The sequence below is a fragment of the Melospiza melodia genome, chromosome 5 (genome assembly GCF_035770615.1).
Source record: "Melospiza melodia melodia isolate bMelMel2 chromosome 5, bMelMel2.pri, whole genome shotgun sequence".
In the NCBI taxonomy this organism is placed as follows: Eukaryota; Metazoa; Chordata; class Aves; order Passeriformes; family Passerellidae; genus Melospiza; species Melospiza melodia.
Genome location: NC_086198.1, coordinates 32,365,458 through 32,391,064, shown reverse-complemented (window position 1 = coordinate 32,391,064; position 25,607 = coordinate 32,365,458). Strand labels below are relative to the sequence as shown.

Sequence of the window (25,607 nt, the reverse complement as noted above, 5' to 3'; positions counted from 1 at the left end):
AAATAAATTCTGGCTTGTGGAGGAACCTGGTGTTGGTTGTTTCCTGTTTTCTTGCCAAGGACCAGAATCTTGCTATGGCAACTTGAACATATCAGGTGAGTTCTGCTGTGTGTCTGCCCAGAATGGGCCTGGAATCCTCACTGTGGGGAAGGGGAGGAGGAACCATTCCTAACCTCTGAATATCTCAACACCTTCAGTTTAGGAGGAAGACTTTTTTTCTTTTCTCTGCCTTGTTTTGCAGCTGGTGGGCAATGAGGTGTAGGAGCATCTGGGCCTTTACAAGGGCTGTTGTGAGTGAGCTCCAGCTGGGCTTTGTAGCACTGGCGTGCTGCTGGGCAGGCAAGCAGTCGGGGATGCACAGCTCGGGCATGCGTGACTGTGGTCAGTGAAGCTGGGGCTCTGTGGTGACTGCAGACTGGAGCTTCCCTCCTTTGCATCTGGAAACTGCTGACATGGCTATGGTTGCTATAGGTGCCTTGTTATTTGGTGACCAAAGCCGACTGAAGGGCTATTTGTTGCCCAACAAATTAAAATCTCTCCGGACCACGTGCTGGGTGGTTAATTTCATTCTGTAGTTGATAAGGAAAATGAAATCCTCAAAGCTCTTGATTTAAACTGTCATGTGAGAGAGCTTGTCTCCCTGGAATGAAATGAATTGATCGTATTGGCACTTTCTGTGCCCATGTGCTGTGGGTGCAAGTAAAATTGCTTTGGCTGGATATGTAGAATAAGCCAAGCACTGCCAAACCCTACCAGAAACTATGAGGAGGGTACCGTCAGACTGGCAGCTGGTATGTGGGTGCAGTGCCTGAAGGGTTTGAGGTTCTGGTCCTTGGCTGTTGCTCCTCAGCAGGAATTCCAAATATGTTGCAGTAGCATCCCATGGGGGCATTCAGCATCTGGAAGCAATTTAAGAACTTCCTGGTGCTCTTGGACTTGAAACATCAGTCTTATTTAGGTAAGCTTCTGATTCTCACTGAGGTGACTCAGTTTGAGTAGTGCTTGGACCTTCTCTTCTTATAGTTAAGGGTAGCTATCCCCTTGCTGTTTCTTCATTAGAAATGAAAGCAATTTCGGAGTTCCAAGCCGGAGCGTTTGCTTAGGGGTTGTTGTGGATGCACAGACGCAGGGGGAGCTGTGTTAAAGTTGTGTGCTTTTTTTATTCTCGGTCTGCTTAACGCCCCCAGCCCGTGCGGATGTACTGTCCGCCGCGCGCTGCCCCGCGATTCGGGGCTGTTCGGGCCTGAGGAGGAAGGCGAGCGGCGCCGTGGGCCCCATCCCGGTCGCGCGGAACGCGGCGGGCCCGGCTCGCGTGCCCCCGAAGCGGGCCCCGCCCCGGCCCGGCCGCGCCACGTGGCAGCGCAGGCGCGGCGGCCGCTTCCTTCGGCGGGGGGAGCGGCAGCGCCGGCCGCCGGAGCCGCCATGAACTTCTTGCGGGGCGTCATGGGCGGCCCCAGCGCCGGCCCGCAGCCCTCGGGAGCCGACACGGTGAGTGGGGGACGCGGCCGGGCTGGGGCAGGGCCGGGCGGCCGCGACAGCCCCGGCCGGGGCCGCCCTGTGGCCGGCGCCTGCGGTGCTGCCGCTGACAGGCCCGGGTGGTGCCTGGTGCCGGTCGGGGCCGGAGCCGCTCTGCCGTGCGGCCCGGGCCGCAGGCGGGTGCCGGGGGGCTCCCCTGCACCCCCCCCCCCCCCCCGGCTTATCCCGTGTGTGTGTTATGCCTATCCTTCCAGATCCAGAAGCTCTGTGACCGAGTCGCTTCGTCCACGTTGCTGGATGACCGGAGGGATGCCGTACGTGCTCTCAAGTCTTTATCCAAGGTACGTGGCCAACTTCCTGAGCAGCAGCGTGAATTTGAATTAGCTTTGTCAGGTGCTGTTAAAAAGGCTTTGTTCGGTGTTTGGGCTCGACCATTAAGCGTTTGTCTGTTTTCCAAACAGAAATACCGGCTGGAGGTGGGCATCCAGGCTATGGAACACCTGATCCACGTTCTCCAGACAGACCGGTAAGCATCCTGCAGCTGCTCTGCGCTGCTGGCCTGACCCTGCTGTGCTGCTGACGCAGCATATGCACACCTGCTGCCCTGTACTGACAGAGCTGGGAGGGAGCTGGCTTTCTGACAACTCCTCTGCCACCTTGGCTTTTTATGCTGGTCCATGTCCTCAGAGATTGTTTGGAGGTAAAAAGAACAGAATTCCAGGAACCAGGATGAAGGACAGAAAGTGAAGGTACTACCAAAGTGTGTCCTAATGCTTCTTAGGGCTATGTTTGCACTACACCAGAGAGGCGAGTCCAAACAGATCCTGTTAACTAAATGCACTGTTTGGAATAACCCAGATCAAGCTGTTGTTGGGCAAAAGGTGAGCTAGACAGAATTAAGAGAAAAAGAGTCAAGTCAACAGGGGTGTGGTTTTGCTCATGAGTGTTAAAAAACAAGTTGGGTTGAGGCAAATGGGAGAGCAGGACTCTGAGGCTGGGGCAGATGGCATGAGTCTGAGTGTGATGTGTGGACTGGAATTTAATACTTAGACAGTCCAGTGCTTGGAATGTCTTTGTCATCCATCCTTGCAATCACTGCTGTACCTGACAGTGCCCACATGTTGTACTGTAGAACCTGTTTGCAGTCCTTGGATTTAAGCCTCAAATACTGCACATACTTGGTATATAGGTAGGCAGATGTATGGGGATAATCATTCAGTGTGGATTTGAACATCAGGCTGGTCAGTTTGTATGAGCCACTTGTGAGCCTGTGAATACCTAGCTGTGCATCCACTGGAAGGAGGAGCATGTCCTTTGATGGCAGTGCTGAGGAGAATTAGGAAAGCTGCAGTTCAGTGTCTGCAAGGCCTCCTGCCCCAGTTATGGATCTAGGATGTGAAACTCCACTGATGGAGGCCTTTCTTGCCTGGCCAGTTATGCCAGCTAGGAGGAAGGTCTGAGGCTGCTGTCTAGGCAAGTCCCTGTTATTGCTTTCCTGTGGGCTGGCTAGTTAAAATTGAATGTCTCACCTGGTGTAAACAGTGAAAGGAAAGGTTATAGGAGTAGCTGTCATGGATGTGGAGGGAAAGCCCTTAAAGAAACTAGGTTAAGGAGCCTACTTTCATCCACTTATCTGCTCTGAGGGCAGATTTGAACTTTGAGAGGGGAGGTGGGGCTGTACTGATCCTGTTGAGAAGGACAGGAACTTGAGGCTTTTCAGTGCTTTTGGGGCTCCAATTGATACTTTAGAAATTGTGTGCTGGGGTTCTGTGCACATTTTGTGTGACTCAGGCTGCAGTTGAAAGGAAATAATTAAATAGATGGGGGTTTTTTTTTGAGTTTTCAGCTGAAGAAATGCTGGCTTTGGGGTATTGCTGGAGTCATTTGCTATTGCGTGTTTGGTGGGGCGGCACAGGAGCTGGGACAGTTTTTGGTTGCTGTGGCTGCTTGGAGACAGAGTTGTAGTCTCTGTGTGTGATCAGTGCAGTGTTACTTGTTGGAGTTCCTGGTACTGTTTGCTGTCAGTAATGGTAGAGGCGAGGTTTCCTGGACTCTCTCAATGGAAATCCAGACCAGTTGAATTGATTGTGGTTAATAAGTGAGTTACAGGCTCAGCTGTCCCTCAGCTGTCACCTAGTGTGGGAGGCTGCTGGTGTGACAGAGGCTGCTGTTTTGGTGTGTACCCATAGGTCTGATCTTTGAACCTTTCCAATGTCCACCTGAAATGCCCTGAAGTTTACTGCAGAAGGGGAAAATGCTCTTTTCAGCCTGTTGTGTTTTTTGGATTTTGCCCTGCAGCTGCTTAGGAAGAGAGGTGCCTTGTGCTGGAATGTTGCCTTGCACAAAGGCTGCCTCTCATGGATGCCTGGGAAGTCTTGTTTCTTGAATGGTTTTTACTGTACAGTAAGAGCTGGGCAGTTCAGCATTAACAGAATAATCAATGGGATGTGGGATGTGCTGAACAGCAGATGGTGGCAAGGCAGTGAACAGCAGAGGTGGGATGCTGCTGTCCTCATTTTGTGCTGTCTTTCAAGCAGAGAAACAAGGCCTGCTTTTAATCATGTGTATGTTAAATGTGCTTATTCTTTTGGAGCTGCTGTCATTTCCCTATCCAGAGATGTTAACCCACCAAGCTGCAGCCTTGCTTTTCAGCTTTCCAAGGAAGGCTTTCTGTGTGTTTTCAGGTGTGATCTGTTTAATTTCTATGAAAAGGGAAGTGTAGACTTTGTGGTAGTGTGTTGAAGAACAAAAAGGGCAGTGAAGGGAAAGCATGAGCAGGCTGGAGGTGTGGTCATACCTGCTGGATGAGGCTGCTTCCATGGACTAAGAGGGTAGGTGGTTGTTCAGGCCTCTGCTGTAAACCAGCCTAGCAGCCTCATGAAATGCTCATACACCTCTGCTGTGGAGGCCTTACTTGGAATGCCTTGGAGATCAGTGTGAGTAAGTACTTAGAAGCTGGAGTGAGAGACTTTTTTTTGCAGTCTTCTTTTCAGATGCTTGATAGAGTCATGAAAATGCTGTGAGGTGTGTCCTTCTGCACTTGGATACACCTTTCTCTGTGGTTTTAGCCTTGATTTTTCCTTTTTTTTTAAATCAACTGATTTCATTTTCTTTTGTTTTAAGAGCAAGAAAGCAAGTAGCAGAAATGTTGATATAGTTATATTTTGTATTGTCTTGGTTGTAGCGTAGGGTTTAGAGATGGTTCAGCCTTGGTAATGCAGAAGGAACAGGTATTTCCTGAGAGACATCTGGGTGTGAGCAGGTGAACTAATGCTTTGGGCTGCCCTGCACTCCTGGGCATGCTGGAGCTCAAAACCCTGTAATAATTAGCTTTAGTGGGTTTGGTGACACAGAGGCCGCCTGTTTGTCAGAATTCACAGCTGCATTCCCTGCAGCTCTGAGGTCTGACTCTGGTTCTGTCTGACAGTGTAGCCGGGAGGGTCCCACCTGGGAAATGATGAAGCTTGTCTGCATCTTCACTGGGTGTTCTTGTGGCAAGTTTGAAGTATTCCTAGGGGTTTCTGCTGGAACAGGAGCAGGCTGGAGGGAGTGACTTGGAAAATTAAAGATGCACCTACAGTGAAGAGTCCTGTGGTCATTTGTTTTCACCAGACTTCTGAGACTCACCTGAGGGAATGGAACTGGTAAAAGGAGCTTGACCCTGTTCAGGGAGCAGGTAGCTCATGGTTATATGGTGCTGCAATAAATCTGTGCTGCTTACTTGGCCCAGTGCTGCAAGGGGAACTGCCTGGCAGGAGAGCAGTGTTGTAAGAGCAGATGGAAGTAAGTCATTAAAGACAAGTGGTTCTTTCATTTGCAGTTCAGATTCTGAAATAATTGGCTATGCTTTGGACACACTCTACAATGTCATATCCAATGACCTAGAAGAGGAGGAGCAAGGTAAGCCCTTGTAGTAATAGTTGTATTTAACTGTGGCACTGCTTTCTTTGGTGCTTTGTTCAAGCTATCAGCTGTAAAACTGATTTACTAATGCTCACCTAGACCTGCTGTGTTATTGTATATAGCTCTTAAGTTAACACTAAAGATCTTGTAAGCAGCTTGCATTAAAGTAACACTGGATCTCTTGCTTATAAATTAAAAAAGACTTTGTTCTCTGAATAGCCAGGTTAGAGTGGGGTAACTTTTTTTCTAGTTTGTAAATCAAGAATCAAATCCTCTGCTGTTGGGAAAGGACAGTTCTGGCTGTTACTGCCAAATGAGACATTACCATCTCCTGACTTAACAAGGATTTTGAGATGTGAAATCTCAGGTACCTGCAGTAAGGTGCCACATATAAGTGTGAAAAACTTTTTCAACCCTGCTATGGCAGTGGATAAAAAGACTTAAAAAGATTCTACTTGTCTTTGTACTGCTGGGCTGTGAAAATCCATGCCACTCCTACCTGTTTGATTTTTTTGAAGGCCATTAAACTGGTCTCCAAGGCCAATGAATGTTATTTTAAGCCATGTTTCAAATTGTGCTTGGCTTTCTTTTCCATGTTCCTCCAGTTCCCCGTCTTGATTTAAAAGTTTTAGAACAAGATCAGGGTTTCATAGCACTGGTGAATTCATGTTTGTGGTAGAGGCCTTGATCGTGGACTGGAGGAAAGTGTTGGCAGGTTTTTCCAAAGAGCTCAAACTTGTCCAGTTGGAGTTGTGTGAGAGATGACCAGGGTTGTGAGGGTTATTGGGGTGCCTCAGTTTGACCCCTTCCCTAAGAACTTCCCACAGGAGTCCAGCTGCTGTAGGAAGCTGGGATGGCTGCTTTGCAAACCTGAGCTTATGCTGTAATTGGTTGTGCTGTGTGGAAAGCTGTTCAACTGGTAAACCTGTCTCTTGTTTCTTTTTATTTTATCTGCACTGCCAGATGACTCTGAAGGTAAAAGAACCTTTACTTGTATAATATGGCACTTAGTTTTAGCCCTAGTCACTGCTCCTGCTGGTAACACTTGCTGCTGTTTAAAAAGGACACTGTAGGAGCTTGCACTGGAGCTCAGGGAAGGAAGGCATTTGCCTTCTGCTCTATCCTTACTCTTCGGAGCTCAAGTGTGTTTCCAATTTGACTTCTCCTGTGGTTTGGCATGTTGAATGCCAGCAGATCCCCAGAGACTGCAGTGATGGTAAATTCCTGGTAAGGATGTGGAAGGTGTGCAGCCCCAGACTGGTAGGATTCTAAGAGACGTAAGTTGGTGAACAGAGTTTGTTTGCCCTGGAGCTGGACACCAGTGCATCAGCTGTATGGGAGCATCCTTCACAGTGTCTCTTTTAAGCAATGCATGTTAAAATATTCACAATATTCACTTCCACCCTAGGTTACCACTAATGCTTTGCATGTTCTCTTTTTGAAACTGATTTTATTTTTTAAACTAAATTCTAGTCTGCGCTGCTTGGTAGTGAATTGATCTGATCTTACTAGATGGAAGCTGCTGGCTTCATTGGAGATAGCCCTGGGATTGTATAGATATAAGGAACAATTAGGGGTAGAAGGCTGGTTGCAAGATCTCTGGTGTAAGTGGACAATAGTTTGCCTTTGCTATTTAGTTTTTTATTAAACCTACTAGAAGAAATACTTGAACAGAGGAAATGTGATTTGGCCCTTTCATAGAAGAATCCTGAGCTGGAGTAAGGGAAACCAACTACAGCCTGAGAGAGGCTGTGCAAGTTGTGTGTGCTGCTCAGGGGTTGCCTTAGCACTGGAGCTTGTGCAAGGGCAGCAGCTGGCAGCAAGATTGAAACACTTGCTGTTTGCAGCTGAGGGTGGGACAAGGTTGTTCAGCTCATGGAAAAGTCAAAGTCAAGTATTTTGGCTGAATTTTGATGTCAAAATGTTTAGGTTTTCTGGACTCTCCTTGGCCTGCATCCAGCTACAGGATGTGCAATCCTTGTGTGATTCCCGGCTGAGTTGCCTCTTATTCTACAGCAGCAAGTACAGGAGCTGAACTTGTGTGGAGTTGTTAACCTTAATTTCTGTAAATGAATGTGTTAGTTCAGGAATGGCCTAGAGTTAAGACCCTCAGCTTCAGGCAGGTCACAATAGGACTTAGGTCCTGTTAGGTGCTGGCAGCCTGGGCTAGAGCTATTCTTGCACACAGTCAATCTTCCCTTTTAACTGTTTTTGTAATATATTGTAATTTCTACAGCTAGAAATTTAAAGCAGAGTGGGTTTTGCAGGAGAAAATCCCAAGTCAGAAATTGAATTGCTTTACTGTTTTTTTCTTTCTATTAAAACCAACACTTTCCCTTTGAGTTAGAATTGCTCCTGCTCAGTTTTTCAGCTTAATTATGTCAACCAGTAGTACCTACATGCCCCTATTTTGTGGAGCAGTTATGTAAATTGTCACTCAGCCTAGAAAAATAGCAGTGGTACAGAGATGTTGCTTGCATGGGGTTTGTTGATTTTGTGGATACTTTAGGCTTTGTTTTTTGTTCATGCAAGTGATGCATGAAAGAAATGCGTAAGACGACTCATGTGCTAGCCCAATTCTATGTAACTGGAGGGTGAAGAATGGGATGGCACTCAATTCCGGCACATTCAAAATCAATTCAGATTCCTAGACTGAGAGGCTGTGATGCTTGGGTGACTCTTCTTTTCCCTTCCTGATGTTCAGGTCTTTTTCTATTGCTAAACGCAATAGAGAAGGATGTTTGGGCCAGTTAGCTTTAGATATTTATGTTCCTTACCCTTCAAGGCTCTTGGTGTGACATGGACTTTGCTTTTGCCTATCAGTGTAGGTACTCATGAAGGGCTGCTGTCTTGGCTTAGTGGAGCTATATGGGAATGTAACTGCTGAGATTCAAAAGCTACATTTAGAATAATGTAGGGGTTTTGTGAAAAGCTTATTTTGGTGTTTGTTTTGAGAATAATTCAATTAACATTTATAACAGTGACTGAAAATTTTCTGGTCACCCATGGCCTTATTTTAGTAAGAATAAAAATCAAAGCTGCTGATGTTGTTCTAGTTGTGTTGCAATATGTTGTTTTTTACTGTTACAGAAGAAAACTCAGCAAAACAAGTGGATGATTTGGGAAGTCAGTTCACAGAGATTTTCATTAAACAGCAAGAAAATGTCACTCTGCTGTTGACTCTGGTGGAGGTGAGTAACTGAGTCTTGTTGAGGCTGCTAATGTAGAGAGCCATGGTTTTGTCCTGGTGAAGCTGGTGTCAGGGGTGAGGTGTGCCAGCATTCAGTCAAGGTGGGGCTGGAGGTGAGTCAGGAGTGACCTGGATGAACACCACTGGTGTAGCTTTTAAAGCAGGGGGTCATGGAGGACAATCACAGAACCATTTAGGTTGGAAAATGCCTCCAGGATCATAGTCTAACTGGTAACCCAGCATCACTATGTTCACTGCTAAGCTGTGTCCCAAAGTGCCACATTCACGATTCCTTAACACTTCCAGGGATGACTCCACTGCTGCTCTGGTCAGTCTTTTGAAATTTCCTTGAATAGCTAATCTAAACTTGCCCTGGTGCACCTTGTGGCCATGCTCTCTCATACTGTTACTTGAGAAGAGGGTTTAGTTACTTAATTAGAAGGAATAAAAGTTATTGCTCTTCAAACAGCAGTGGTTGTCCCTTGCACAACAACTACTTTTCAGATGATGATTAAAGCATCAAGACACAGTTATGTCTGAGATGCAGTTCAAGTGGAAAGGATAACTGCTTTCCAGCAGCATGATATTTGACTTATTTTCCACTGGGTTTGTCCTGATGGACTGCTTTTTACTTGGAGCTGTTAAAATTTTTGTTCCCAAACTAAGAATATGATTGTGTTTGAGAGAGAACAATACAATACTCTCTTCTTTTTTTCCCTTTGCTTTGTAGTCCAACTTCAGTAAGAAACATGATATTCTACTTTTCCTGTGTGGAACCCATGTCATGCTTTGAGCAGTATGAAGGAAGTGCCAGTGTATCTGAGTTAAATACTGAGGAGTTGGTTACCTAATGTGCTCCTTCCTATCCTTTCAGGAATTTGATTTCCATGTTCGCTGGCCTGGAGTGAAGCTGCTGACATCTCTGTTAAAGCAGCAGGGGCCTCAAGTGCAGCAGATAATTCTGGTCAGCCCCATGGGTGAGTGCTTGAATCCACTGCTGATTGATTCAGAGCTTGATGCTCAGCAGGCATGGCAGAGGCCTGGAGGAGTCTCAAGCAAGGTGTCCTGAAGACCTCAGCCTGGAAAAGCTGCACCCTTTCCTGTGTATATTTAGAAATGGTTCCTTGCAGGTGTGTCCCGCCTGATGGATTTGCTGGCAGACTCCAGGGAGGTGATCCGCAATGATGTGAGTACAGGGGCTCTGCAGGGCCCTGGCATCCTCAGTGTCAGTGCCTGAGGAGCTGCTGCCCATGGGGGGTGTCCCTCTGATCCTGGCTGAGGATGATGCTGCTGATTCAGCATCCTCACAGCAGCTGGGACTTGTGAAAAGCAATGGAGTTCTATTAAAACCCAGCTTTGATTTCTTTTCTCCTCCACCTGTCAAGGGAGTCCTGTTGTTACAGCAGTTGACCAAAAGCAATGCGGCCATACAGAAGATTGTTGCCTTTGAAAATGCCTTTGAGAGGCTTCTGGATATCATAACAGAGGAAGGAAACAGCGATGGAGGTACAGCGGAATCTAAGACTTAATCTTGTCTTTCTGCAACTGTGAGCTGATGTTGCCAGGCTTATCTTAGGGGTGGTTGGAGCTTGGTCAGTGGGTAAAAGGATCACAATTTACAGACTGCTTGTAACAAAATAAGCAAGACCAGATTGACCAGGTAGCTGTGTTTCAGTGTCTTTTGAAAAGCTAGTGTACTTGTTTAAAACACCAGGTCACTCCTCTGAGGGTGCAGGAGTTAGTGGCTCTTGCTTGACCTGGGCTTGTTCTTGTATCTGCCTGGAATGGCAGTGTCACATGTGTGTGCTGCATTTGTCACTTACCCAGTTAAGCATCTGCATTCTTCCCACGAGATCCTTGGATGCTTGGAGTGGCTGGAAGTAACAGCTTGCTCAGTTCCTTCAGCTGCACCAACAACTTCAGTTTTCTGGTCAGCTTTTTGAGGAGTCAGTCACCTGTTGGGAGGAGAAAAGAATTTTAAAAAGGAGAAAAAAACATTTCAGCACCTGAGGACTTGGTTTTTTCACTAGCAATATGTGATGCATTTACTACAGTCTATTTCAGTAGCATGACAGGTTGCTGTTCTATGACCTTTCTGTGGGCTGCAGGAGCAGTTACTGCTTCTCTCCCAGCTGTATTATTCTAGGTATGTTGGCATGGGAGTGTTCAGAAAACTTTTGATTTCAAGCTGCTATTTTTAGGCAGGTAATATTTTTAGGAGACTTGTTATGTAAATTCCTGTGTGCTAAGACTTCTCTGCTTTCCCCCTGCCACTTGTGTTCCTCTGATGGGAGGAGCCTTCATCTGAGTGTAATTTGAAAAATAAAAAGTAGATTAGAAATAAGTTGAAGATGGTAGCCAGTAATTGTAGAGAATGAATATGTGAGCCTGAAGGAGGTGCTGCCTTGGAATCACAATGGAGTTCAGGACAAACTTTGAGTACATTTCATAGGGGCAGTGTAGTCCGATTCTAGAACAGGTGAACTTGGGCACACACAATGATGGTGAGGTTTTGTTGGCAGTTGTTCCCATTTACCCACTTAACTGATATGAGCTGTACATGCTTTGGGAATTTACTTTGGACTTGGGGAAGAAAAACAGGTATGGGTTCACAAGGTTCATAGTTATTGATCTAAGCCTAATGTGTGTTAAGAGTGAAGAGTTCAGAAATGTGTGCTCTGTTCTGTCTAGAACATCCTCAGTGTATGGACAAACTAATTTGTTTCCATGTGGTGTATTTTGATTCACCATGTGATACTTTGTCTCCTCAGGCATTGTAGTAGAAGACTGTCTCCTCCTGTTGCAAAACTTGTTGAAGAACAATAATTCCAATCAGAATTTCTTCAAGGAAGGTTCCTACATCCAGCGTATGAAGCCTTGGTTTGAGGTTGGAGATGACAACTGTGGGTGGTCTGCACAGAAGGTCACTAATCTTCACCTGATGCTGCAGGTAAGGTGCTGTTACAGCTTCTAATTACCACTGTCAGCTCTTGTGCAGTGCAAAGTGTCATGTCACCACTGTGAGATCCAGGTGTTCAGCTCAGAATTAGCTACCAGTGCTCTGGAGCTGTGCTGCTTTCAGCACAAGCCCTGTCACAGGTGAGTGTGTGATGGCTGGCATGCCGCATAACTTGATGTCACTTGCAATGTAACAGATTTAAATTAAGAACATAATTAGGGGTGTTCTATGTAAAGAATTCCCTGGTATAAAGCTGAAAGCCAAGCAGCCATAGGTAGCAATAAAATAAACATTCTGTTCATTGTCTCCAGTGTCCATTTTTAGAAGCAATTCTGTTTGACAGTGAAACCCCAAATAAGTTGGGTTTTGCCTTCAGAAGGTGCCAGGCTCTGTTCACATGGCCCTGACATGTTTCCTCCTCTGCAGCTGGTGCGGGTCCTGGTGTCCCCCACGAACCCTCCTGGTGCCACCAGCAGCTGCCAGAAGGCCATGTTCCACTGTGGGCTCCTGCAGCAGCTCTGCACCATCCTCATGGCCACCGGTGTTCCTGCTGACATCCTCACGGAAGTAAGGGGACTGGAGGGGAGGGAGGGATCAGCAGCTGCTGCAGAGGCTCACTCAGTATTTGCTAAGCACCTCTTTCATATGCCAGAGGTGTCAGCTTCCTCTGTGGGCAGCTTAAATGAAGAGTCATTTACGTTGAATTTCTGGTGTCCTGCAACCAGGAAGGATTTGGGTTTGCCTTTTTTTTCTTTAGATTTCAGCATTTCCCAGAGCAGCTGAATTGATGAATGACTTTTCCTGGTTTGGGGGTGGGTTTATTGCTGTTTTAATTTTTTGGGAGAGTCTACAGATATTCTAATTTGATAGGTTACCAGTAATGAGGGATTTTAGCTTCTAGAAAGCCCTGCTAGCAATGTAGGTGAGGGATTTTTCCCTTGATAAAACCACGTGCTTCGATTGAGTGTGGAGTGTGGACGCCTCTATTGCAGTTGATAATTTCTTAAAAGGCTTCAGCTTTTCACTTGTTAGAGATATGCAGTTTAGCTGTTATTTTGCTGTCATAGAGAAACTGATCTGGCATACAAAGTTAAGCTGGAGGCGACTGAGCTTTGTGTCCCTTAAGCTTTGCTCAGCATCTCTTACAGCTATTAAATGCCTTGATTTTGTGCACACTGGTTTTACTTAAGTCTCTGAGCTGAGACTTTGTATGTGCTTTTCAGTACTGAACTGTCAGGGTAAACTGGAGTAGTGTTGTAAACTCTAGGTGGTAGACCATGGCTCAGATTAAACATGAATTTACCTTTCTTCTCTGCCCTTTCCCCAGACCATTAATACTGTGTCAGAGGTCATCCGAGGATGCCAGACAAATCAAGACTACTTTGCCTCTGTAAATGCACCTTCTAATCCACCAAGGTAGAGGAAGAAAAGTGTTTTAACTTTGTTAGAGGATAAGGTAGTGGTATGGGATTCCAAAAGATTTCTTTAATTCCACACTTGGAATTATGATCTGGAGTAATGGCCTCAGGTTCATATAAGGTGTGTTGGCTACAGCATTAAGGTGTTGGGTGTGTTTGCAGAGAGATGAGGCCCCCAACTGATGTTGTGTGGCACCTGAAAAACAAATTAACAATGACCGAAAAATCCTTCATCAGGATGAGCTGCTGTTGCTGTCAGCCAGAGGACAGCCTAAAGAAAGGGAAAGGAATAATCACTTATTTTGTGTATAAATAATTGAAAACATATAACACCTTGGGTTTTAATATCCTTGTTTGAAATAGTAATAAGTGTAGTGGTAGGCCCCAGTAGCTTTCCTTATCCATGAAGTAGATCCATATTATGTACCTGCAGCTGTTTTCATTCTCAGTGCAGTTCTCAGCTTTTCCTTGCTGTCCCACAGGCCTGCCATAGTAGTGCTGCTGATGTCCATGGTGAATGAGAGGCAGCCCTTCGTGCTGCGCTGTGCTGTTCTCTACTGCTTCCAGTGCTTTCTGTACAAAAACCAAAAAGGACAAGGAGAAATCGTCTCCACGCTCCTGCCATCCACTATTGACGGTAGGCCAGGGCAGCATCTCTGCACGGGGTTCTGAGCTAGCACCTGTTCATTCACCACCTGGTGTCTCGTGAGGGATTATTTATCTGCTGTTCAGTGACTGGTCTGAGCAAGGTGACTTGGCTTAGATTTGTCTAAAATGTAACTAGTTAGGTTTTTCTGTGTTTTAGCTGTATTGTCTGAAATATTTTCTGTGGCTTGTGTTAACCCCCCTTGTTCCTCTTGGCCATTCTGGTAGCTACAGGTAACTCTGTGTCAGCGGGCCAGCTGCTGTGCGGGGGCCTCTTCTCCACGGACTCGCTGTCCAACTGGTGCGCAGCCGTGGCGCTGGCCCACGCCCTGCAGGAGAACGGCACGCTCAAGGAGCAGCTGCTGCGCGTGCAGCTGGCCACCAGCATCGGCAACCCGCCCGTGTCGCTGCTGCAGCAGTGCACCAACATCCTCTCGCAGGTACTGCCCCGCTGCGGCTCCGGGGACAGGCACAGGGGCACTCATGGGCAGGGCATGGCATGGCAGGCACACAGCTAGCAGCAAATCTTACTTTTCCATCACATTACTCCTTGATGCTGCCCGTTCTCAGGTGGTGCCAAAGCATCCAGGTCTTAGCCTTGTCCTTCAAACCAAGTTTAACTGGCAGAATCCCCACTCATGTTTTTTGCTGAAGTAGTGCCTGTTTGGTGTTTACCCTGAACCTGCTAATTGGAAACATCATGAAAAAAACAGGCTGTCGTGCATTGATGGTTGGCTTTGCTATGCAAAGATAAAACTTTTCTGAGCTTGTTCAGTATGTTAATACCTGGCTTGGGAAATGTTAAGTGAGTGAAGTTCACCTCCTGGCCCGTGCCTCCTTGTGACATTAACCTGTGTTAGAACCACTCAGGGAGAAAACCAGCTCCCTGCTAGCAGGCTAACGCTGGTGGCAATTAGACTTCTTTGCAGGTGAAAGTAACACTGGAGTTTTGAACTTGATCCTATGACTTTTCTCCTGCTGTAGCTAAAAATAGCCAGTATTCATTTTTATCCTGTTCCTGGAATTTTTGTGTAAGGTAAATTTGAGTCAGTAGAAATGCTTGTGATTCTTCAGCACTACATGACAAAAGGGACTTGGATATGGGGGGATGTGTCTGAAATGTTGCACTGGAAGGTTCTCAAGTAATCTGTGTGTAACTTGCAGGGTGATAAGATCGACAGACGGGTATGTATTTTTTGGCACAGCTTGTGCATTTTCCTGCCAAAAGCAGGCCTTTCCCTCTTGTCTGGGGTCTGCTGGGGAGAATTTCTTTAACTGCTTTTTGATGTGTTTCCACTTACAGCTTTGTGTTGCAGTGGTTTGGGTTTTCCCTGGCATAACAAACTCTTGGTGCCTCCAGGGGAATCTCTGGGGGTGCTCCCAAAACTATGGGATGTGTACCTTGGGCAGCACTGGTGCTTTCTTTCCTGGGGGGTCACACTAATGGACCATCTGCTCATATAATAGGTGGGGTTCCTTCTAAGGAAAACTAAAACTGTTAGAAACAGTGTTTCCTGAAGGGCCTGTAGTAAACAAGGGTACCATCAGAAGTGGGCATATGCTGCTGATGTCCTTATGCTGGAGGAAAAACCATTTAGCCTGCCTAATTGTGAATAGCAGGGATCTCGTTATGAGCACGTGATCCCTGCAGAGCTGTTTGGTTTCCAGGCTGTTTATTAAAACACAGCTGAGTTAGTTATTGGCAGCACAAAAAGCAAGTATTTCTGCTGTGGAAATGTTATTTTACCGTGTTGGTCACAGGTCAGTGTTGTTACTAGCTCTGAACTGTGGAACAGCAACCATGGGGGGCTGTCATCTGTCAGAGTAGGTGTTATTATCATGGTATGTCTAGAACACAGCTGATTTTTAGAGAGGATGTTTAGGACTCTGTGAAAATCCTTGGCAGAGCACATCAGTTTGACCTCTGAACAGCAGGCAGGCTGTAGAATAAATGTGATTTGCAGCTGCTTCCAGCATATGGGTGTGCTGAAGTGGGGGGCTGCAGAAACAAAGCTCTGTGTTTCTCAAGAAGGAAGGGCCACAGGTAGCAAGGCTGGAGAAGGTTGAGGTACAGCCATGTGCCATAGGGCCACTGCCAGTTACAGGGGTTATTCCCAGTGTGCATGGGCTGGCAAATCCTGCTGGGACAGCTAGAGCCGGTGTGTGTAAGTGGGGGAGGGAACACTTTCCTTGGTTGCCATCTGAATGTTGACTGTTGGAAGAAATGGGTGCTTGTCTGAGCTCAGCTGGGCCCAAATACCTGCTGCTGAGACACAATTGGTAACAGCTGATTTGGAGATGAAAACTAATTTTGTCTGTCTAGGATAAATAAAAGGCTGCAGTTAGTGTTTGCTGTGCTGGCTTAATGTACATATAGTCTGAACCAAAGGCCATTACAGGACTATTGTTCTTGTATTCAAAATAATACTAGGAACACCTGGCAGTTTTAAAGTCAGCAGGCTAGGTCTTGATGATGCAGGGAATCCTTGTATGACTAAATGTGCACCTTGTTCCTTCATGTCACCCCTGTATTAAAAATGCAAAACTAACAGGTTATGGTTTTATATTGGTGCTGATGTGCATTGAGTAATATTTCACACCTGTGTGGCTTGCTGGTTTGCTCTGAGAACAGTTCAATGTGACTGGTTTGATCCTTGTTTTATCCAAGCATTAAAGCTGTTCAGTATAACTAACAAACAGGTGTTTAGAAAGGCATGACTTGGACTTTATGAAAAAATAAGGTGGAAGTAGGTGAGTTCTGATCCAATACAGCTTGGTTTGTATTTTAGTCCTCTCTGTGGAAAGGTAATGACAGGGGTGTTTATTCTTCACAGGGCAGCAAAGTACAGACCAGAGTTGGACTGCTGATGTTGCTTTGTACATGGCTGAGCAACTGCTCCATTGCTGTCACCCACTTCCTTCACAACCCAGCCAATGTGCCTTTTGTATCCTTTGGCCTGCTGGCAGAGTGGAACCCCTGCTTAGCCAGAGCTGGGTTATTCATGGTCAGCTTAAAGGTTTGTCTAGGTCACTTTGTGGGGGTTCTGCAAAACAGAAAATGCCCTGGGCCAAGAGACCAAATCAGCCTTTAGCTGCCAGTGCTCTGTGTACACTGACTTGTGTGTAAGATGCACATACCAAAGCAGTGTGGAAAAGAGTCTCAGTCTGCCAGCTAAGCAAGTTCTCAGTGCAACAAGCCTGTTGGTGTTATTAGTGTGAATTAAACTTACACTCAAGAGGCAAGGAGAATGCTTTGTACTTCCATGAACTTCCCTACTTACTTTTCAGGGAAAAACTAGTCAAGTGCATGAGCACATAAGGCTAAACTGCCACCTTTATCTGCACTGCAAGTGTGCTCTGGAACAAGTAAATCTCTCAGGCTAAACAGACAGCTACTGAGAAATTTATGGGAAACCACTGGTCACCGGAGTCCTTCAAAAGAGGAGTTAACTTTGCAAGGATTTTGTCAGCTCTTTTGTCTTGCTTCCTAACAAAGCTTGGGTTGGTGTGTAAATAAAAGGGAGTGTGTACAGGGAGAAGTGTTACATGTGTTGTGATTATGAACTATCTCCAATATCCTTATCAAGAGTTCCAGCTCACAGGGCAGATAGCTGAAAACCTTGGGGAAGAGGAGCAGCTTGTCCAAGGCCTGTGTGCACTTTTGCTTGGCATTTCCATCTACTACAATGACAATTCCCTTGAGAATTACAGGAAGTAAGTATGATGGAGAAGTAACAGGACTGCAGGTAAAGGTTCTGTGAAAGGCACATAGTGGTTCAAGAGGCTTTGAAGGGTGACAGCAGGGGGATTAAGACTTGAGACAGATGAGTTCTTTGCAGAACTCACCTTGATACAATGATGGATTCTCTTCTTGTCTTGTTGCACTGGGATTGATTTGTCTGTTCCTTGTAGAGAGAAACTGAAGCAGCTGATTGAGAAGAGGATTGGCAGGGAGAACTTCATTGAGAAGCTTGGCTTCATTAGCAAGCATGAACTTTATTCCAGAGCTGCTCAGAAACCACAGCCTAGTTTCTCTAGTCCAGACCACATGATGTTTGACCATGAATTTACAAAGCTGGTGAAGGAATTGGAAGGTGAGATGTTATCCTCATTTCTCTAGGTTTTATCATGTACTGATGGATGAGCTACCCACCATGTTGTGTTACTCCTGAAAGTAGTGTGATAACACCAGAGGTTGTGGTAATAGCTGTAAGTAATCATATAACCAAGTTGCAGTTAAAGTGTTAAGTGAAAATACTGTAACTGGATTACCTGATTCACCATTCAGTGAAATGATGATCAATAGATTGGGTGAGTTAGCACACTGGCCTAAAGGTGTTGACCAGTGCTCACACAGAAACTAAAGTACTGAGCACGTTCCATAGTCATAGGAGCTTCATTTGTTGAAGTACATAATCCAAACAGTTGCTGTTTCTAATTAATAAATCAATGCTGAAATTCTTGGCTTGTTAGGAAATGGACACTTGCTTTAGTGTGTGCTTCACGATTGTCATCAATCTAACATGTCACTTGTGTCCTGTTTATTAATATTCATCTCAACTTAAATCAGTCTAGAGAAAGAAAAATCCTTAAAGCAGCAATGGTCAAGATGGATTTGCCCAAGCAATTTCATCCACATGTTGCTCTTGCAGACTAAGTCTTTAACTTACTTGCAGAATGATTTGGGCTGCAGCTGTAGTGGAGCCATAGTGCAAGTAGAGCACAGCTTTTTTTCTTAGGAATTACTCAAAACACCCATTTACTTATATGGGACAGAGAAAAGCAGTAAATGTGCACACTGCAATAAAGTCACCATTTCTATTAAGCCTTTGTGACAATCCCTGTTTCAATGTGCAGGCTGAGTTTGTAATGCAGTGACCTCAAACTCTGAGACTGGTTTGAGGACAAAGATGTGAACTGAGCTCTAGTTGAAAGAAACTGTTTTTGACAGGTGTCATAAGTAAAGCAATTTACAAGTCCAGTGAGGAAGACAAAAAGGAAGAGGAGGTCAAGAAGACATTGGAACAGCATGACAACATTGTGACTCACTACAAAAAAGTCATTAGAGAACAGGTAAGAGGGAGCACAGACATGTGCCTCTAAAAGCTGTTGGTTTTGTCTTCTGGAGGCACTGCAGTGCACTGCAATCCCCCTTGTTCCAAAACAAGTAACAGGGATTCTAGCAATGCAGAAATGCTTCTAACAACACTCTTGTCAAGATTGAGCTGAAATGTCAGTGTTTGGAACACTGGTTAAGGTCCTTTTTTTTGCCCTTGCACCACATGCTCTTACCCATGTTGGGGTGTTCTCATTTCATATGAGGAATTGGAGAACTTGCAGCTCTTCAGAGATGCAATTCTGACTTCTGGGCTCTTACTTGGACAGATGAAATGGGGCTGAATGAAAAAATGGTTTGTTAGTTAAGTTTGGCTATACCTGCTGGGATTGGACTCTCAAAACCTTTTTCCAGGGGTAGCTAACTTGTGTGGTTGCTGCAGCTTAGATGGAGAAGTAGAGGAACAAAGCTAATTAATTTAAACTGCAAATGGGAAACTGAAGCAGGTGCTCTGTGTTCAGAGATAAGAGCATGGGGTACATGAGGCATTAAGGATGCTTTGGAACTACCAGAGGCTTTACTAAACATGTCATGTGTAGTTACCATGATTTCTTTCAAGACTCCTGAAGTAGTAGACAAAACAAATGCAGGCTTTGGTATGCTAGATAAAAATTACAATCAGCCACCTTCCCACCTCTCCATTTTTCCTGCTGTTATTGGTGTGATAGGCTGCTGCTGTCTTTGCCAGGTGTTTTTTCTAGCATAGTTTGCTAGGTTTGCAGGGGGCTTTTCTGGGCAGTACTGGGTGGTGGAACTCAGGTTTTGGTGTTTTCCTTCACCTTCCTGACAGAATTGTATTCAAGAGTTACTAGTATAACTATGTATATGATTACTGTATGTATCTAGTATGGTGCCTCTTTTCTTTCACAGGACCAGGAGCTTGAAGAACTAAAGCAGCGAATCAGCACTTTAACATCTCAGAATGAACAGCTCCAGGCTACAGTCACACAGCAAGTGTCCCAGATCCAACAGCATAAGGACCAGTACAATCTCCTCAAAGTACAGCTAGGTGGGCTGCATGAGTGACAATATAAAATCATGCTTGTGCAGAGATGTGGCTTCTGGCAAACTGCAGCAGAGCTCCAGCAGAGACAGCCTTGCAGTTGTATGAGCTGACCCTTGCTGTGAGAACTGCTGGCTGCCAGGGAGCTGCTGGCAGAGGCTGCCTCTGCCTCGGGGCAAGTCAATCCAAAGCAGTTACTGCCTGTCCACGTTCAGAACATGACCAGATGGGCCCTGGAGTGGGCTGAAGTTTGGGTCTGGAATGCAAGCGTGAGCTGGGGAAGATGGTCTGGCTGATGTGCAAGATGAAGCCTGTTACTGTCACTAGAGAAATTGCTAATTTAGTGTGTAAATCAGGGCAGTATGTTCTCCTTATCCCAGGGTCAAAATGCCTGATAAGGTATACATGACATGATTAAAAATACCCAAACAGCCTTCATCATTACTTATGATGAAAAACATGAATCAGTCACCTTCAGAGTTTGTCCATGCCATTATTTTTGATGAACAGAATGGCTGAAGCAGCAAGGTGACACACATAGCTGAAGGAATGGCAAGAAGGGCTTGTGGGGCAGGAGCAGGATGGGTAACAACTACTTTGATTGGTCTCCTGGAAACCAAGTTAAGGAACTGCTTGTCTGACTTTGGTTGTAACCTCTTGCTGTTTAGGAAAGGACACCCAGCATCATAATTCCCATGGTGACAAATTGCAAATGAATGGCATTCAGACAGAAGAAGTGAGCAAGTTGAAAGAGGAACTGGAAGAGTGGAAAAACAAGCATGAGCTGCTGCAAGGGCAGTTAAAGGAAAAGGATTCTGTGATAGAAAAATTGGTAAGTGCTGCATTTGCACTGGTGAGAGCTCCTTCCGCACTCACCTCAGAGGACACAACCAGCTCCTCTCAGTAGAGAGCTTTGATGTGCATTGCTCAGCCTGCTTGTAGTTCCTCTGCTGGGAGTTTGGTAATACAAGAACAGCTATGACTTTTTGCCAACACGACTACATTTAGAATTCTAGTACTAAAGCTGATTTTTTCCCCATCTTTCTTTCAGAATTCTTCCCAGTTAGAGATGGGAGCTACAGAGCAGTCTTTACAGACCAGCAGATTTGGTGGCTTGGAGCACAGTAATGAGCTACAGAAGGTGAACTTGTGGTATTTCAGTGCAGCTGAACAGGGGTGGTGGCTTGGGTTGGGAAGAGAGCTCTAGTCTTCAGGGAAGAACATTGATTCCTGAATGTGTTCCTGTTTTTCATCAGACATCTTTGTGATGATCCTAATCTTGAAGCATCAAGTTTATGCCTCTAAAAATTAATTGGTTGTTTTCACTAACCAGGTTTGAGCCAGCAGAAGACACTTGCACTGACTTGCAAAATGGTTTTAACCAGTACAGAATGTATGTTTTAATGTTGATATGAGGTTAGATGTATTAGATGTACAGCACAGAATAAAGAACTGGACCTTCAGTTCTTTAAGGTAGCTGTTGCTCAAGAAATACCTGTTGGAGTTCCTCTGTTTGGAGAACTAATGGTGCCTGGATTACCCAGGCACCATGGGTTTGTGCACTGAGAGGGGCACTGCAGAGGACACCAGTGGCAGTGCAAGTGGTATGAAACACCTTTACAGAAGTGACTGAGGCTCAGACAGTGCCTTGCTGGCCATTCCACAGAAGAGGGGCTGGAAAAGCAGGGTGGACAGTGCTGTGTGTTGCTGTCCAGCCTTGTCAATTAAGGGAAAAGCTGTTGTGGTCTCACTGAGGCACCTTTCCTGTTACATTTCCTGGTGTGAAGCAGTTAGTCTGGGAGCATTTCACCTTAGGAAAATTTCATGTGAATATGTTGTTTTATCAAATTAACTGAGAAGTTTTGTCTCTGTTTCCCAAAGGAGTTAGAAATGCTCAGGAGTCAGTTACAGCTACAGGCTGCGGAAATATCCAAGCTTCAGATGGAGAATCAAAAGCTACAAGTGATGGTACTGGTGAATTAGTTCTTTCTTGTGTCTATGGGACCTAAATCTTCAAGACTTGCCTTCCTGCTACTGTCTGTAGCTACTTTCCTAAACAAAGCTCCTTTTAAGTGCACACATCAGCAAGTGATTCCAACAGTGTTTCAAATTAATTTATGAGTTACCCAGACAAATCCTTCATGAGCATAGAGAGCACTTTTAGTTTAGTTAGTTCTCTCTGGCACTAGTTTAAACAGTTATAAACTACTGGCTGTTCCAAGCTTAAGCTCTAATTAAAGTAATAGCCTTTGTGAGACATGACTGTGATACCATACACATGAGAGAGATCATTATTCTTACAAGCAGTTGAGGATAGTAATATGAAGGTTGATGTCTAGTTGAAGGGCAAATGATAGGGACATCTGTCTGTGCAGGCCTCCAAATGCTGCCGAGGTTTTTTGGCTGTGAACTGAACTGATGAGGCAGTAAAGCCTTGTGGCGATGTAAATCTGTCTTCAAAACTAATAAACTGCTTTAGAAAGGGAATGTTGGGCTGCAGAGCCTGAACAAGTTGTCTGAAGGTGTTCCCCAGACAGTTCCACAGCAGAGCTAACAGCTAAATCAGGCTGCAGGAAGAGGGGCCTAGAAGCAGCTGACAAACAAGTGTTCAATGTACACAGGGTCTGGGAGAGGCAGACTGAGCTGCTGGGAGGGAAGATGCCATTGCTCATGTGCTGCCCATGTGTGCTTGTGACAGTGCCTTTGGAGCCAGAGGTGTGTCCTGGTGTCCCTCCAGCTGTCAGGCCACCTTATGGCCATCCTACATCCTACTGCTGCCTTCCTTAGAGGACTGGCTTAAGTGTGCTCCAACTGGGAGGCATTGGTCTCAAATTTGTGCCATATGGCAGTTGTAGCTGACAGGCAGCTGCCGCATTTTGGAAATGACTTTGTGTAGGGCTGGCTGAGATGAAACTTGCTATTTTTAGTAGCCTTATACAAAGAACTGCAACTTCAGCCTAATAAATTGGATGTTTAGCCTAATAAAAAGACTTCTGTGGCACTAAAACTCCCAAGTCTATCAAGTGCAGCTACTAGGAAATAAAGGTTTTGCTTTGTCTTCTTGTTTGGGTGTACATGTGTGTATGAGTGTGAGACCCAAGGAAGCACAGATCTGTTTGCTGATGCCTTGCAGCATGGGGTGTATGTCATCACCATACCTTGGCTATGCTGTAAAAAGAGAATATGCTTCTAAGAAACTGACTCTGTGATGTCCCAGCTTGCTGTCTTAGTATATGCAACACTGAGAGAGAACTCCTTGTCCACAGAACACAGCTGCAGATCCCATGTTAGGAGACAGTGGTGCACCAGCAGCTATGAGCTCAGAATTGGAGGCACGACTGGAGCAAGAAATCAAAGAGCTGAAGGTGGGTAATGGGTGAACACCAAACCCGGCCATTGGATACTCAGCCTTGCATTAGGAGGCCTCTGCAGTAGCCAGGGCTGGGGCAAGTGGTTTGTTTCATCAGCATCCTCAGGCTCTGGTAGGGAAGCTGGATGTCTCCATTTTTCATATGGGAAATCAAAATTTGTCTGTCTTTAAGGCCTTGATAAGGACAGTCTAGGGTGTAGCTTTACTGTGACAGAGACAGTTCAGTAACCACTGTTAATATTTGTTCCTGCTTTATCCAAGCTATAGTAGCTTGTGTAAGGATGTGTGTGTGTGGGAACAAGGCCACAGGAACCAATGGTCAGCTGGAGCTGCTGAAGGTTGTGTACAGGATGTGTTTGAAGGATACAGGGCTTCAGCTTTACCTGTGCTTGTATTGTGATGTGATGTGGGATTTCCCCTGTTGCCAGAGTCAAGTCAAGGCCCTTTCTGAGGAGAAGGAATCACTGAAGCAGCAGCTGGACTCATCCACTAGCACAGTTGCTATATTGCAAGACAAGAACAGTAGGCTGGAGCGAGAAGTTGCAGAATCCAAAAAAGAACAGGATGATCTCCTGGTGCTGTTGGCTGACCAGGATCAGAAAATATCTGCACAGAAGATGAAACTGAAGGACTTTGGTGTAGCGGTAAGCCAAGGAATGGACCTGGGAAGTTCTTGGGTCTGAGACAGGCCTGGGCATGGTAATCCTCAATCCACAAAGTCTGGGGATGCCCCTTTCTATAGAGGCAAGTTAAATCCATCAGTTACTTTATCAACTACTACTGCAGCCATCAGAGAAAGCTGACCACTGCCTGTTGTCCCCAGTGGTCAGACACTTCTCTCTTCAGCAGAGAAGTAAAGAACTATGGACATGGTAAGATGACAGTTGCATTTAATAAACATTAATTGATGTGGCATTGTTGGTTTAGGTTATCTTTAAGCTTATTTGCACTCAGCATATGTCTTGCCTTCAGTAGGTTGGATCAGAATAAGGGGTATTACTGCTCACAATAGATCTTGTATTTCAGGTTGAAGATGAAGATGATACTGAATCTGGAGATCAGGGGGATGAAGATGAGGATGGAGATGAAGAGGAACAAGATGAGAATACTGCTGTGTGTTACCAAGAAAACTAGATTGCATTGTTTTTGGGGAGAAGTCTATTACTGGTATACAAAGGAAAACATCTGCTTATGGGAAGCAGATGGGGAAATGACAACCATGGGCCTAGTTCTAAGTTACTCAAGTGTTGGAAAATCCTTTGTACTAGGTAAAGCAAACAGAAATCACAGTTTCAGTTCTACATGAATACCCCAGGTTGTACTTGTTTAGAAGTTGCTTCACACACTGTTTCAAGCAGGGAATGACAATGTTGCTGCCTTGGTTCATTGTCATTGACGGTTCTGTGCATTTGTCTATGGTTTTAACTTCCTTGAGCTCTTAACATAATTAAATACAGAAGTATTTGGTTTAACATCTCTCACATGGAGTCATTCCTCCTGCCTTCAGCATGGAGCTTCAGTGTGGTTTGTGGCCTCCTCTCAAGAGCAGTGGGAGGCCCAAGGGTTGGTGTGGCCTGTGCCAGCCCAGGGTCTGGCTCTGGGGGTCCAGGGGCCCTGCACACAGGTGTGTGCCTGGACACTGCCCTGGCTGCACTTGGCCCCTCCTGGGGAGCCACCAGAGCTCTGCTAACACGTGGCAGAGGTTTCATTGGAAGCTGTGCAAGAGATACAGCCTTGGGGTGAACAATTGCTGTGGAAAACCAAGACCAGTACACTCGAGCTAAAGTGCTACTGAGTCAGCATAAATCCAAGTTAAAATCTTATTGACTACTTCAGTAAGGAAATGAAAACTATGATTTATATAACTTATTGGCTCTTTATGAGTAAATAAAAGATGAAATTTTAAAAGAAAACACAATGGTAAATGCATCAAATTCTTTTTTTTTCTTTTTGGTAATAAAGAGAATGTCTACTTTGTCCTCATTTAATTCTCTTGTCCTAACTTAACTGCATACATTTTAATATGTGTAAGAACATCTACAATCAGTCTATGCTGATAGATGAAGGTAATAACAATCCACCACCTACTGTTTACAAAGCAAAAGGCATGTGAGTGCTGCTTTGGCCTTACCTCTAGGGCACTGGCTTATCTGGCAGCCAGACCTGGACTCTGGTCCAGATGGCACTCTGCAATGAAGTTTTTGTTGCCGTCCTCTGTGGCGTTATGCTTAGGAAGTTCTTCCTTTTGGATGCAACTTCAAAATGTTTAAAATCATAAGAAAGGAAGGAAGAGATAATGAGGTGGGGGGGTAGAGAGTTCAGGAGACAGACTAACTGGTTTGAAACAGGTTGTAAAAAAGCCTGTTCTAAATGCCTTTCCCAATTAGAAAACCTGTTCTGTGCATTAGTTTATTGCACCATCCTAGTGGTCTGTCTTCCTGCTCATAGGAGACATGTCTGGTGATAACTGTATTACTGTCAAAGGGAGGTATTCACTTGTCTGCATTCTTGGCTGTGTCATGCAAAG

General features: G+C 45.3%; 1 protein-coding gene across 6 annotated transcripts; it reads left to right on the top strand.

Moving 5' to 3' along the window:
* The first annotated feature begins 1,396 nt into the window (after positions 1-1,396).
* Positions 1,397-24,552, top strand: USO1 (USO1 vesicle transport factor). 6 transcript variants are annotated; one of them, XM_063156855.1, is made up of 26 exons: positions 1,397-1,488; positions 1,731-1,817; positions 1,938-2,002; positions 5,297-5,376; positions 6,343-6,354; positions 8,470-8,570; positions 9,444-9,546; positions 9,700-9,755; positions 9,955-10,075; positions 11,341-11,519; positions 11,955-12,095; positions 12,856-12,944; positions 13,429-13,583; positions 13,826-14,031; positions 14,756-14,776; positions 16,426-16,536; positions 17,187-17,305; positions 17,504-17,685; positions 18,543-18,664; positions 19,578-19,716; positions 20,379-20,542; positions 20,762-20,851; positions 21,592-21,678; positions 22,977-23,075; positions 23,509-23,724; positions 24,107-24,552. In XM_063156855.1, exons 1-26 carry the CDS (start codon positions 1,423-1,425, stop codon positions 24,212-24,214), a joined length of 2,919 nt encoding a protein of 972 aa, XP_063012925.1. In that variant the 5' UTR covers positions 1,397-1,422; the 3' UTR covers positions 24,215-24,552. The 6 variants fall into 6 exon arrangements, with proteins under 6 accessions (XP_063012925.1, XP_063012924.1, XP_063012926.1 ...); XM_063156854.1 differs by having other exon boundaries at positions 13,820-14,031; XM_063156856.1 differs by lacking the exon at positions 6,343-6,354 and having other exon boundaries at positions 13,820-14,031.
* Positions 24,553-25,607: the final 1,055 nt, after the last annotated feature.

Excerpts from the sequence above, each read along its gene's own strand:
- USO1 (XM_063156854.1), top strand. The coding sequence starts at position 1,423 with ATGAACTTCTTGCGGGGCGTCATGGGCGGCCCCAGCGCCGGCCCGCAG. Across the intron at positions 1,489-1,730 it reads AGCCCTCGGGAGCCGACACG|ATCCAGAAGCTCTGTGACCG; the intron begins GTGAGTGGGGGA and ends CTATCCTTCCAG. Across the intron at positions 11,520-11,954 it reads ATCTTCACCTGATGCTGCAG|CTGGTGCGGGTCCTGGTGTC; the intron begins GTAAGGTGCTGT and ends CCTCCTCTGCAG.